Consider the following 13,418-nt stretch of genomic DNA (forward strand, 5'->3'; position numbering starts at 1 on the left):
ATACAGAAACAACAGGAACAGCTGGATGGGCAAAGCCATGTAGAAGCACGTGAAGTTAGAGTGAGACAGACAATGTAAATTGTTATCCTTTTTGATTCCTCTAAATCATTACTTATACATACTACAGCTTAAAAATGGTAGCACAAAGCTTCCTGCCCCAAAGGAGTGAAGGAGTGGAAAGGCCCCACATCACTTCTGTGTCCTTCCAACCCTTAACAGACTGTAAAGGTTTGGTAAAGCAGTCAGACCTGCAATCTCGGTGCTGTTCAGAATCTTTAGTGTTCTCATATAGCTGTCCTGCAGGTCATATACTCTTCATCCTATTATCGAACCACGGGGCTTTGCCACTCAGCAGCCTCTCAGGTTACAGAAATTCCTTGAGTGATAGAATCTTCCACTAGTGAAACCAACTACTACTACCTCTTGGCACAGGTGACTTCCCCAACTTACATAACACAATGTATAAATATGTATGCCACGGCTATCCAGGAAATAGTAATATGCTACTATTTTCAAGTAAGAAAAGCATTTAAAAGAAAGCTGCCTAAGCTTTGGTAAAAATTGAAATATGCTAAGAAACAAGATATGAAATAGCATGCATAGACTGCCTAAAAATAATCAACACGCAGCTGAATTTGATAAGAAGCTGCAACCAAGACAACAGCCTTTTGTAACTGAGGTCTTTCACATGTTTGGCTAATATTAGGGAAAAAAGCTTATTATTACAAATAGAATATTAAAAATGCTTTTGAGAGAGGGAAAATATGCAAAGAGATTTTAAGGGTGTCCAAAAATTCCCACTTCCTTTTTAAAAGAAGGGGCAAAAAACCCCAACCCCCGCCCCCCCCCCCAAAAAAAACAAACAAACAAACAAAAAAAAACCAAACAAGCCTACCCCAACAAATCAGAAAAAAAAAGAAAGACATTGTTGGATGTTTTCAACTGCAGTCTCAGGATGAAACTTTTTGTGGTTGTTTACTGCTCTCTCTGCTCTGACTTGTATAGTGTCACTAAAGTAAGGTGATGGATATGTCAAGTGCTCTTTTTTTCTGAGGCAGACTTCAGGTTTGTTTTTGCAAATGGATACAAGATGTCAGGTTCAGCTAGAGGTCCCCCCTAAAGCTATCCAAATGAAGCAAATATGGAAGCAAAAAATGGAGAAGGAAATAGTAATGGTGATTAGAAATGTGTTTCTAACACGCATAGGACAAAAAGGTCTCTCTTTGTTCAGGCAGTGCAGTATGCCCCAGAGCTTTTGCATATGCCTTTTAAAATGAACATTTGATGAAACAAAGGCTTGATGTGAAAATAAAACAAAACTTACTAGGTATATGTTTCAGTCTTCAGATGTTAAGGGAAAAATGAAGCTGTCATTATGAGGCAAGTAAAGTAACTGTAAATTCTTTTAAAATTATTTTAATTTTCACAAAAATACAAAATTGGTTACATGTGTGTCCTCATCACCATATCTGGTACAAAGAAAACTAGTTTGAATTACAATGCAAGTGCATTGTATAAGAATACATAAGACCTATGGAAAATGGTAAGTTGTATATTAGACTATTGATGTGTTGAATAGCAAAAGCAGAAGTTAGAAGTCAGAGATGCTTGCTTATGACCTATAGAAGGATGTGCTGTTGAACAGAGAACAGATACAGAAACAACTGAACAACGACCTCCTGCTCCATCACACAGTACACAGCTTAGTTGTTTGCAATTATTAAGAATGTAGTAATTTTGTCTGATTGATCCCTGTTTTAGAAAATGAACTCTAGTTTTAAAAAAGTGGAAAACAGTTTGGATAACACTTACCTCAAACATTCTAGCAGCTGTACATCGAACAAGAGCAGAAGTATGGACAACTCCATACCACAAAACAGTTAACAGTAGCTCATGATAAGCTGGGTTTGCACTAGAAGAAAACAGTTGGGCAATTGATCAAACAAAAATGCTCTCAAGCCCTTCTTTACCTAAAAAATGCAGTCTTAAGAAATCCTTGTTCAACAAATCTAAAACTCCAGCCTTTATCCTTTCTGAAGGATACAAAATACTCATCTCATTCTGAAAGACTTGCAACATGTGACAGTCCAGAAAATATGTTCCTTTTTAAAGTTAATTAACCCCAAGCTCAACTTTAAGAGCATAATTTTCAATCAATTATTATATTGAATATAAATACATACCTGAAACAAATGAGAATAGTATGGTAAATACAAAATTAATTTCCATTGTATTTGCAATGAGTCATTTTAGTGGAAACTTTTTGGTTTGGTTTTGGTGTTTCCCTTTAACACTTCAGATGATTTTATTTTACTGCTACATTTTTAGCCTAGAAGTTACATTTATACCAGGGGGAAAAAAGCAAGCAATACCCTTTATTTACCCAAAGCATCAGTTATTTAAAATTACAAATAGATCAGCAGCTTCTAACAAAAGCTTCTAATGTATTTAGATGTAGCAAACCCCCAGGTATATTCTTTACCCTAGTTCCACAAAGGAAGCTTTCAGGCTATCAAGAGGAGCATGGGACAGTGAAAGCATGGTCATTACATCTTCTAGGAATCCAACTAACAGCTTGCGGTCTTCTTCCTGAAAGAAGGGAAGAAGGGAGTACAGTGATGGATGTGCTGGAAGGACTGCTGAGGTTGTGATGGCAACCTACAGCTGCAGAAGAATAAACTATGAAAAAGAACAGATGAGATTAAGCATTTAACAATTTTCTTAGGAACTTCAAAAATGTGGTTAAAGAACAAGAGCCTTTCAAAGCAAACACACAAAGAGATTGTGTTTCATCAACTAAGCACATACTCATGCAGAAATTCTTTCACTAAAGAGACTTTCAAGAACAGGACTTAAGTATATTTATGACTCCTGAAAGTTTCTAAGTCATTATCCTAATGATTAGCCATTATCCTATTATACTAAAAAACTGTAAGATTATCAAGAATTTTTTCCCTGTAAGGTATGTATATACTAGAACTTGACTCCTTGTTGCAGGAGGATTAGGTGATATTTATAGTGCATTTGCTTTAGTATTAGGTAAGATTAAAATTTTAAGACTCCAGCTAGGCTTCAAATGGCAGTTTACCTGCTTCAGTAAGTTTTGCACCATGATGTTTGCAAAGTTCAGAACTAAATGGCCAAGAACCCATTTCGGGAATAACATTAATAGGGTTTTGATAGGGGGGTGTGCTAACACATGGTGGTATCACTGCCTGACTAGAAACCTTGGCTTTTAAATGTATTTACAGCTGCCCATTCATCTACCTGTCTTCAATGCACAAGAACAGTAAGCTTTTAACTAACACGATAATGTTTAGGTACTTTTTAAAAGTAAGTTTTGCACACCATTATGCATTTAACAAAGAAACAGAAACCCAAACCTACCTGAATATAACATGTAAGGACCCCTGTTGCATAGATGGGAACTGTAGCTTTTGTTAGCACTCCATTACCTGCTGTGGAATCTAATGAAACACAGAGAAGAACTGAGGTTTTATACATACACAGGAGTAGAGAACACATCTATAGTAGACTTACATGTGTATATTTAAGTATTACAGATTTAAACACCTTTTTATATATACATGAAAAAATTATATGCATACATTGACAAATGTGCTTAAAAATACTCAAGGGGTGTTTGGATTTGAGATTTTTTTTTTTACCTTACACATAGTCTACAACTTCAGAGTGTTGCATTCAGATTAAGACTAAATTTTTCAACATTTCACAAAGATAACAAATTTAAGAACTGCAGCCTGAAACTGTTATTTGAACAAGAGACTGAAATTTTTTTTCCTGTTGCAGTTAAGATCAGTTTATTTTAGTAAAAAGCTACTTACCTATGTTTTCCTCAGACAGTCTTAAGATTTCCTGGAACTGTGGTTTTACCTATGCAAAGGACGATGAATCCCATGTAAGAAAACCTATTATCAGTGTCAATTAACTTAAAGAAATAAAAAGAACTGCAAAACAACAACAAAAAAAATCCTCCAAAACAATAACAATCCTCTCTCTGGAGGCAGCATGTACTGCTAACAGAGTTTTATCTTTAGATAATCTGCTCATGTTTGACAATTTCCCCTGAAGTGTTTGAAAACTATATTCAGAAGTTATTTTACTGAGAAAAATTATGTAATTCCTTGATAAAAATGTTTAGGTACCACCTACAGAAAATATTTCAGGCTGGGAAGGTATCCACTTTAAATTTTTTAATTAAGTAAAGCTGGAGTACTTATGTACAAAGCAAAGAGTGAACAGTATGCTGCTCTGAAGAAAGAAAGTTGCTAAATAACCAGAATTATGGATGATCTCCCCTACTCCCTCTGTCATTCAGAAAGGAAATACAAAGAATATGGTTTAAATATAAAAAAATTGTCCCTGGTTGGGCAAGATGAGAAGGCAATTCCAAAATAACCAAAACTAGAAAAGGACACAAATACAGCTCTAAAAATAGCAGGTTTATCAAGGTACTCTTTATGTAAAACATTTAAGGTAATATCTTACCTTAGTGTTTGTAAAAATTTTCCCAAATGTCCTACAAAGTCTCCAAAAAAATCTAGAGAACTCATGGACACAGGCAGTTGATGCTACATTGATCTTGCCAACTATTTCTATAAGCTGTGGTAGCCTAAAAATCAGGAAACAAAAGAATAATAAACACTACTCTGATTTTTTTGCTTTTGTCCATTTACATTTGTATAGATTTACTCCTTATATTAATAATACATGCAAGTGCAGAGCATTCACTGTTGGTTCTAATCCAATTAGCTACATGTTCTGTACAATTCCTGACCCATGAAGAAAGCAAGAAAAATCTGACCCATATTTTCAAACATCTGTTGCTATCACGAGATAGTCAGAATACAACATTTTTACTTCACAAGAGCATTAACCATACTGATGCAAAAACAAAAGAAACAAGTTTTCAGAACAAATAGTTACCTACATGTTTTGCTAGACTTGAAATTTTCTGAATAAAATCAAAGGCAATTCACCATGAAAATTAAAACATCTAAAATAAATTAAGTGTCCCCCCTTTAGTAATTCTCAAATGCAATCACTCTTAGCATTCTCACATTCAGCAACTGTTAAACATGACCATGCTTAAGAACTATTAACTTTGACACATTTTCAAATTAGGTATCCTAAGACACAAGTTAACTCACAGCTGATTGACTACCCATAGCAGAGTCTCCCAGCCTGTGGTGCCCTCGTGTTCTAGCTGATGCTCGTACAGTTGCAGTAACACCGCCAATTGTTCGCGGCTTCCAATGATGACAGCGACATCCTGAAGAGGTGACACGGGTCGGGGAAACCTAGTGACTGTAACAGCAGAGAACAAGCAACCATGAATGAAAGAAGGTGAAAATACCATGGAGGTGATGTCAGAAACAACAGCTAAGAAGCCGTGAAACTCATTAAGTGCCTTCTCTACAAGGTTATCAATTTGCTTTTTTAAAATCAATGAGTTAAAATAATCTCTGAGGAGTTAAAAAGAGAAAATACTGGGAGATAATATTATTACTGCCAGCACAGCTTGACCAAGGTTAAACCCTGACTGACCAGCCTAGCGACCCTCTATGATGGAGTGACTACATCTGTGAACAGGGAAAAGCTACAGATGTCACCTATCTGGACTGTTCTAAGTCCTCTCAGAGTCTCCCAAAACATCCTCTCTAAACTGAAGAAAAATGAATTTGATGGATTGGCTTTTCAGTGAATGAGGAATTGACCAGATGCTCACATCTGGAGGACGATGATCAATTCCTTAATGTCCAGATGGACATCAGTGACAAGCTGAGCCTCTCAGGGGTCCATACTGAGACCAGTAGTGTTCACTATCTTTACTAATGACACAAAGGGATGGAGTGCACCTCTGCCAAGTTTGCAGATGACACCAAGCTAGTGGAGCAGTGACACACCTAAGGGACAGGATGCCATCCAGAGGGATGTGGACAAGCTTGAGAAATGGGCCTGTGGGAATCTTGTGAGGCTCAACAAGGCCGAGTGCAAGGTGCTGCAGACCTTGCACTTGACCAGAAAACCAACACTGTTCTGGGATGCATCCAAAACACCATGGCCAGCAAGATGCAGAAGGTGATTCTACCCCTGTGCTTCTCTCTCATGAGACCCCACCTGAAGTACTGCATCCAACTCTGAGGTCCCCAGCACAGGAAAGACACGGAACTGTTGGAGCAAGTCGCAAGAAGGGCTACAAAAACGTGAACAAAAAGATACAGCACCTCTCCTATGCAGAAAGGCTCAAAGAGCTGTGCTTGTTCAGCCTGGAGAAATGTGAAATGTGAAATTTTGGAATTCCTTATTTAAGTAGTAAACACTCGGTGAAAAAGTGCTCATCTTCTAATTACTCAAGTTAGGTAAACGAGCTGTACCATGCCATGTTTAACATTTCAGACAGTAATGTACCATGACCTACTTACCAAATTCTCCTTTGTAACCCTTTCTTTGCATCTTCACACACAGCACTATCATCAGCATGTAGCAGGTGTTACCAATAACACCTATAACACCTTTAAAAAGTATTTGCAACAGTAGAAAATACTCCACAGGCTAAGATTGCTGATGCAAGGACAACTTCACCGTGAGGCCATTCAGTCACAGAATGATTTGAGTTGGAAGGCACCTTAAAAATCACTTAGTTCCAACCCTAATACCATGGGCAGGGATCCCTTCCACTGCTCACAGCTCCACCCAGCCTGGCCTTGAACACTGCCAGGGATGGGACTGTCTTCTAGGATATCACACAGAGAGGTAACAGATGGTGACACTGCTGTATTACGCTGTGTTTTTCCCACTCCATAAATTCGTAAGAATTAACTGAAACTGAGGCAAGCCTTCCTGAGCTATTATTGGCTATTAATGGAAATCAGTTCTTTAGAAACCTTTAGGAAGTACAATTAAAATCGCTTCGTTTTCTACAAGTTTCTTATAAGAAGTAGAGAAAAATAGGTGAAATTTTTTTAGTGATAAATAAGTATCTCAAGCATAGCAAAGGGTGAGAAAAGGAAGTATTACTTAAGAATTTGATATGGCAGACCAATATGAAAAAAAATCCATGTATCAAAAATTAATCAATTACCTTCTATTTGTGGTACTTCTCCCTGAAGTTTAGCTTTGCTTGTAAAAGGTGCATTCTGTAGCACCAGTGCAAACAGCGAAGGGATCAGCGACTGCAGGGCAGACAGATACATGTGGAGCTTATGTTCATCCAAGCCATGTTCTCCTTCCTGAAACAAACAGGACATTAACTTGAAAGTTTTCAGTTTGGATGATCTGTTCCTTAGGTATATATTCCCTGACAAGGCATCAACACGTCTGTGATGAGCTTCTATGCAGACACACTAATTATAAAACAATTTAGCCTAAGCATATTTTGTCACTTTTAAGTCACCACTACTCAAAAGATTCAGGCAATATAGCCTTTGGCATTTAGCAGTTCATGCTGATGAATACACTTTTATATGATATTTTGAAAAAACACTTTTCAGCACATTTTGGAAATGTGGATCCTTTGCCTCAGAGACCAAGGCGTCTAAACTGAATAAACAAGTCACCTCTACTCTGAAACTAAGCATCTTCTTTCAGTGTGTTAAATAGTTTCAAGGCACACATTTTGTCCAGAACTTTTGAGGTATCTACCCAATTAAAGGTGCAAACTGGATCACAACTGGAAGTGACTTAACCATTCAAATCAACTTTTCTCACTTATTTAATGAAAACTGCCATTTACTAAAATGTACACAATTTAAACATGGGGCAAATGCTACTAGGCTACAAAACAAAACATTATTAAAGAAGAGTATGTTTAGTTTGTGGGAGGTTTGATTTTTTTCCTTCTTCCACAATACAAGTATAGAATACAAAGAAAATTCTCCCATGTAGAGACAGCCGAGTACATACCCTGAGCAATTTTTCAATTTTATTAAGCAGTGTAGGTATAAGATGGAACTGTAAATTTCCCAGTTCTGTTGTCCAGGCAGCGTAAGCAGGTAAAAATACCTGATGTGTTGCACTAACCACACGTTCTGAAGGGTCTCCTAAAGCTGAAAGCAGCAGTTCAAAACCCTGGTAAAAGACAATAAAGAATGCAATTATTTCCCAAAAATTGATATACACATTTTACCACTCTGCCTTCAAAAACTCAAACAGAAAAGCTCTTTCTTTTCACTTATCTGAAACACTATTGGGCAGCATTAAGCTGAACTCCCGGAAGGCTTTGTTGTAGCAAATGAATCTGTATTAGTAAGTGATGATATCAAGCTGGCTAATAATATCAGGCAGAGAAGTGGGATGTTCTTAAAGGCAAATTATGAACTATCAGAGCAGCTTCTGTATAAGGTTTACACCTGAAATTCTAATGCCACTTGTAGATTTTCTGTTTTGTCTTGGTGATATAGTAAAATCAACATTCATATAAATAAGCAATTTTAAAAAATATCTGGAAAAAAATTAATAAAAATGCAAGAATTTAAATATCCCCCTATTATTATACAACTCCCTTAATTATTTGTGAAATATCTACAGAAAGCCTTTTATACATACAGAATACCCAAACCAAATTATACCTGTTGATATTTATCTGGATCATCAATATAGCCCATTATGATGCCAAGGCTTTTGATCACAGCTTCTCGTACCAGATCTGCCTTATCTTCCATTAGCATTTGTTGCAGCATGGAAAGTACTAATGAACTACGAATTTCTTTCTGTTTGCAAATGAGAAACATATTTGTTAAATCCAGTGAAACAAGAAATGTGGGTTTGTATCAACTGTTATAAAAAGTTCCCACTTCTATTAGTGTTCACAAACAAAATTCCTTCCTCCAACCATAAATTCCTTTATGAATATTACATGTTCAGTTTTCACAACAGAAGATGAATGAATATAAATTGTCATTAGCTTCATTAGAGAGATTTTGGTCGTACAAAGGACAGAAGTAAGGTCCTTTCATTTACATGGAACTGAAAATAACTAACATCAGTAGAACTACTATACGCCTAAACTAATCACTGCATTGCTAAATTGGAGAAATTTGGTTTTAATTTAGGTTCCCTCCCCCCACTCTTTCTTTGAAGCTTCAAATTCTGGTTTATCACTGACATAATTTTGCTACTTCTTGTAACTGGCAGCAGTTCTGATGCAACATTCCACAGTGTCTGAAGAATGCTACAGTTGGGTGCCAATTCTTTTTTCCATAGACTGTTTCCTTAATTGGTCCTAATTATCATTTCTTTACCACATTTTTACTGAAATGAGTATTCATATTGTTTTTAGAAACATTTTGTAGCTAGATTAACCTGTATTTCTTCATAACAAACTATCTCAAAGTGACTTAGTGAACCTCATGTATGATATAAAGTAGAAGACAATGTCTATGCATAACATACATACTTGGTAATGTTTAAAATGATAAAGGATGTTTACATTATGCATCAGATTTTTACTTCGCTTTCCCTAGCAGTTATTTGGAGTCAATTAATACTTACTGGAAGGTAAGGTGCTAGAGCTCCACAGGATTCTGCTACCAGTAGCCGTCGCTCTGGGTATTTGTGGTTGATCTGGTGAAGAGAAACAGAAGGACTATTTGCTTTGCAGTAACCAGCATTCAAAATGTGGTCAGAATGAACTGCAACAGAGGGATGTGTCTGCACCTCTTCAATAAACACTGACTGAGCTCATGGAAGTTGCATCTGCATACTAAGCAGCCTCGAATCCTTGCACTGAGGCATAAAGGTGAGGCAGCTGACTTATAAGACAGAGCTTGTAGTAGGGAAAGAGTCAGAGAAGCACACGTGTATGAGAAGCATGTACTTACACACAGTAAAAAAAAAAAAAGTGTATGGGCTGCTGTACTCTAAAGAACGTGTGTAACTCCTGAACTGGCATGACACAAAATACTTTTGTCCTATGAAGCCTTTCAGAAGCACTGCTCCTCCAAGAGCTACACAAGTGCCCTCTAGTGCTCTGAGCCAAGCAGTGTAGCAAAGCTGCCCAGGTCCTGCTGAGCAATTAGAGTCAAAAGAAGACACCTACAGAAGTCCAAATGCGTTTGCATACTATTAAAATTCTGCTCTCAAGTCAAGCATAAATACTTCACACCTCTAAAACCAATTCATATTACCAAGAACCTCTTGATCCTGTGATATTTCCCCTTTCTACTCAAAAGTTGCTTGAAAATTCTGCCTTACCAATTTAATATTTAATACTGACACTTCAGAATCAAGTTGGCATCCTGGTGGAACCAGATTTAGCAGCCCATGTGATGGTTGTACAATGAAACAATGAAGTGTTTCAATACACTTTGTGAATAAAAAAAGTCTATGGTAAAATGCTGAGAGTAAAATGTGAATTTTTTGATACTGTCAAAACACATTAGGATATGCAGCATTTGGTGCAACTGTTTCTGTCTTGCTATGCAGTGGGTAGCCTTGGTGAGGCAGCCATTTCACCATGAAAAAAGACCAAAGCACTCACTGCCTTCTTTGTCTCTCTCTTGAAAGACTAGCCTTCAGTAGTCTGAGGTCCCTAAAATCCATGCCAAATTCTGGCACGAGAAGGACCTTTGGCAGAAAACTAGCAGGCTAGGAAACATTCAAAGAAATTGGACATACACTAGTCTGTGGGCCCTGGAAGGGGATGTACCCATGAGTGCTCAGGGATCTGGGCGATGTCACTCCAAGAACACTCTTGACAATTAACAAAATGTTGTGGCAATGGGGGATGTTCCTGAAGACTGGAAGAAAGCAAATGTCACAGCTACCCTCAGAAAGGGCAAGACAGAGTAAAACACAGGCCAGTCTGCCTCACATCAGCTCCTGGAAGGGTGTTGGAGCAATCAGCCTTACAAAGCATTTCCAAACATCCAAAGGACAAGAAGGTGGCTGGAAATAGCCAGCACGTATCTACATAGACAAAAATGACACAACTGACCTGACAATTTCCCAAGATGACTGGCTCAGCACACTCAACAACTATGCCTGACTCTGGCTGTTCTGGTATGAAATTACCAAGAAATCTCTCAAGGATCAAGTGTGGAAAGATGATTTCAAAGAGACTTAAATGAACAAACTGTAAGCTTCAGAACTAAATCGAAGTCTCAAGCATGGGTGAATATTCTTTCAGTGCGTCTATCATTATTTTGCATTCATTCATCAGTAGAGCAGCTGTAATAATTTTTGGAAGTATGGAGATTTCATAGATGAAGAATATTATGGACAAAGTAAGAGGCTGCTTTAAAACCTACTAGGCTGTGAAGGTGGTGAGGTGCTGGAACAAGCTGCCCGGAGAGGCTGTGGATGCCCCATCCCAGCAACTGTTCAAGGCCAGGTTGGATGGGGCTTAGAGCTAGATTGTCTTTTAGGGTCCATTCCAACCCTAACTTTTTTATTAATCTGTAAAATCTTTGACTTATGTGCTATCTTTTCAAATGCAAATTCCCCACTGGCAATAGAGACACACGTCATCTTCTAGAGCTCTGCCTACCATGAGGGAAACAGTAATGACTAGTTTCAGCTGGCATAGGTTATCTGGCATGGCAATATAAATATCACCCCTGATATTGTAAAGATGTACTGCAGGAAAAGAGCCCCAAATGTCTGTCAGGTTTGTGTCCAGGGAAGATGAGTAGCCCTTGGAAATGAAATGTAACTAAAATGTTTATTATGATTAATTTTCCTTTTGTTTTTAGTAAGCACTATTCCAATTTTGGAAGCCAATAACTGTTTTGAGTCACCTTTTTATTAGTTTTGAGTGACCTTTTTAGTATTCACAGAGCATTCAACCAAACGGAGTCAGTTACCAAATTTCACCTGCAAAAGAGCAGATAGAGAGTTTGCAAAAACTAGCCTGATAACTCTCAGCTTTACAAGGTATCAATGAAAAAGATTAATTTCCTGAAGGCCCAGTCCTTTGCATCTGTAAACAGATTTTGGTTGGAGACCAAGAGCATAAATACTTTTCCTGATTTCCACATCTACAGCAAAAAGTGGAAAATCATGTCTACACTAGAGTTCCTTCTACAAACTCAAGACTCGTGACAATAAGATTCAGCTGGTATTTTGCTGGAGAAAATAATGACCTAGTTCCAGTACTGCAAAGTCTGGCAAACTGCATTAAGTAGGTACACTATGACATAGGATTTGGCAGTCTGATATGCTGTACTTGCACAGTTGGACTCACTTCTCTTTTGCATCAGCAATTGCCAAGAAGTGGATGAGAAAAAATATGCTCTTACTGAGGTGAGTTTTTTTCAAGCACAGTTTAAATTTCATGAGGACTAAGAAAACAAAATGTTGCTTACAAAACTAGGCGAAAATACAGAATTCTTTGTATGGCTTCTTTCAAACTACTACTGTCATGAGACCTTCATTTAATCAAGAAATACATCAGTCATTCAAAACAAGCACAAATGCTACATATAATTTGTTCTTCTACTGTCAGAAAGCATTAAGGCTATTAAACCTTAGACTTTATTATGAAACACAGATTACTGTGTTATGCAAGGAACAGTAGAAAACTACCAGACCAAAAAGACTCTGCCATCAAAGCAGGCATTCCTACTCTGTCATGGCTTAGTTATTCATTGTCTTTTCAAGTGATGATGACCTCCCTTTCCTTCACTATGGCAGGGAAACACAACACATTTTCACCTGAACTTATGTTGTTTCTGCTACTATGCCTCAGATGAAACAGTAAAAATATTTCAGTTTGGTTGTTCAGTTACTTCTATTAATTTGGAGTATTTGTGAAAAAGATCACTGTGATTTTACAAGTGACATGTAAACTTCAGGCTCGTCTCACAGGTGCTCACCTATGAGAGACTTGCTTGTGGTACTTTTGGTCTTAGATTTTCTGTTTAAGAATTTAAACTAGCTGAAGTGTGGACACTGCTCCAGGGACTTCATACAACATAAAAAAAAAATCAGCAAATAAAATCTGTGAATGAAAATGGATTTCCAACAGGCTGGAAGGTACAGTAAAAATTATAAAGGTACCTACCTAGCAATATGTTACACAACACTGATGATGAACATGTGGTTATCTACACTTCAATATAACAAGCTTATTCAGGTACAAGCAGGTAACTAAAATTTCCAGATAGTCTTTAATAAGCTTTCTGCTTCTGAGGTGTTTTTAATGTTAGATAAAAATATATAAGAACAAAGAACATCCCAATATCTTTTTGAAAACTGAACCCAAAACCTCCTCCTTGAACAAATAAAACTCAAATTTAAGAAAGTGCAACTCATTTTGGATTGTAAAGCAAACAATAACCAGTTACCTGCTCCCAACACTGTGGTAAAAGTTCAGCTTCTACACGTGTTGGCCCAACATGTCGGGCAAATGCCACGCACCCAGTCAGTATCATCTGTCTGAAAATATAAATTTAAAG

General features: G+C 37.3%; 1 protein-coding gene across 10 annotated transcripts in view; it reads right to left on the minus strand.

The window, feature by feature from the left end:
* The window catches only part of RELCH (RAB11 binding and LisH domain, coiled-coil and HEAT repeat containing), a 75,088-nt gene that overhangs the window by 16,968 nt on the left and 44,702 nt on the right, over positions 1 to 13,418 (minus strand). For 9 of the 10 annotated variants that reach the window (XR_009933418.1, XM_062497818.1, XM_062498045.1 and 6 more), the window contains 11 exons: positions 13,308 to 13,398; positions 9,514 to 9,585; positions 8,592 to 8,732; positions 7,927 to 8,091; positions 7,106 to 7,253; positions 5,172 to 5,328; positions 4,510 to 4,633; positions 3,846 to 3,894; positions 3,388 to 3,467; positions 2,483 to 2,589; positions 1,813 to 1,912 (listed from right to left, as the gene is read on the minus strand). Coding sequence is in view for 9 of the 10 variants with exons in the window: in XM_062497818.1 (XP_062353802.1) it covers positions 1,813 to 1,912; positions 2,483 to 2,589; positions 3,388 to 3,467; positions 3,846 to 3,894; positions 4,510 to 4,633; positions 5,172 to 5,328; positions 7,106 to 7,253; positions 7,927 to 8,091; positions 8,592 to 8,732; positions 9,514 to 9,585; positions 13,308 to 13,398 (1,234 nt within the window). In the remaining variant the exon portion in view is untranslated. The remainder of the gene's footprint in view (positions 1 to 1,812; positions 1,913 to 2,482; positions 2,590 to 3,387; positions 3,468 to 3,845; positions 3,895 to 4,509; positions 4,634 to 5,171; positions 5,329 to 7,105; positions 7,254 to 7,926; positions 8,092 to 8,591; positions 8,733 to 9,513; positions 9,586 to 13,307; positions 13,399 to 13,418) is intronic. The other variant, XM_062497978.1, reaches the window with a different exon arrangement.

This window comes from Cinclus cinclus, chromosome 1, assembly GCF_963662255.1.
Source record: "Cinclus cinclus chromosome 1, bCinCin1.1, whole genome shotgun sequence".
Taxonomy (NCBI): domain Eukaryota; kingdom Metazoa; phylum Chordata; class Aves; order Passeriformes; family Cinclidae; genus Cinclus; species Cinclus cinclus.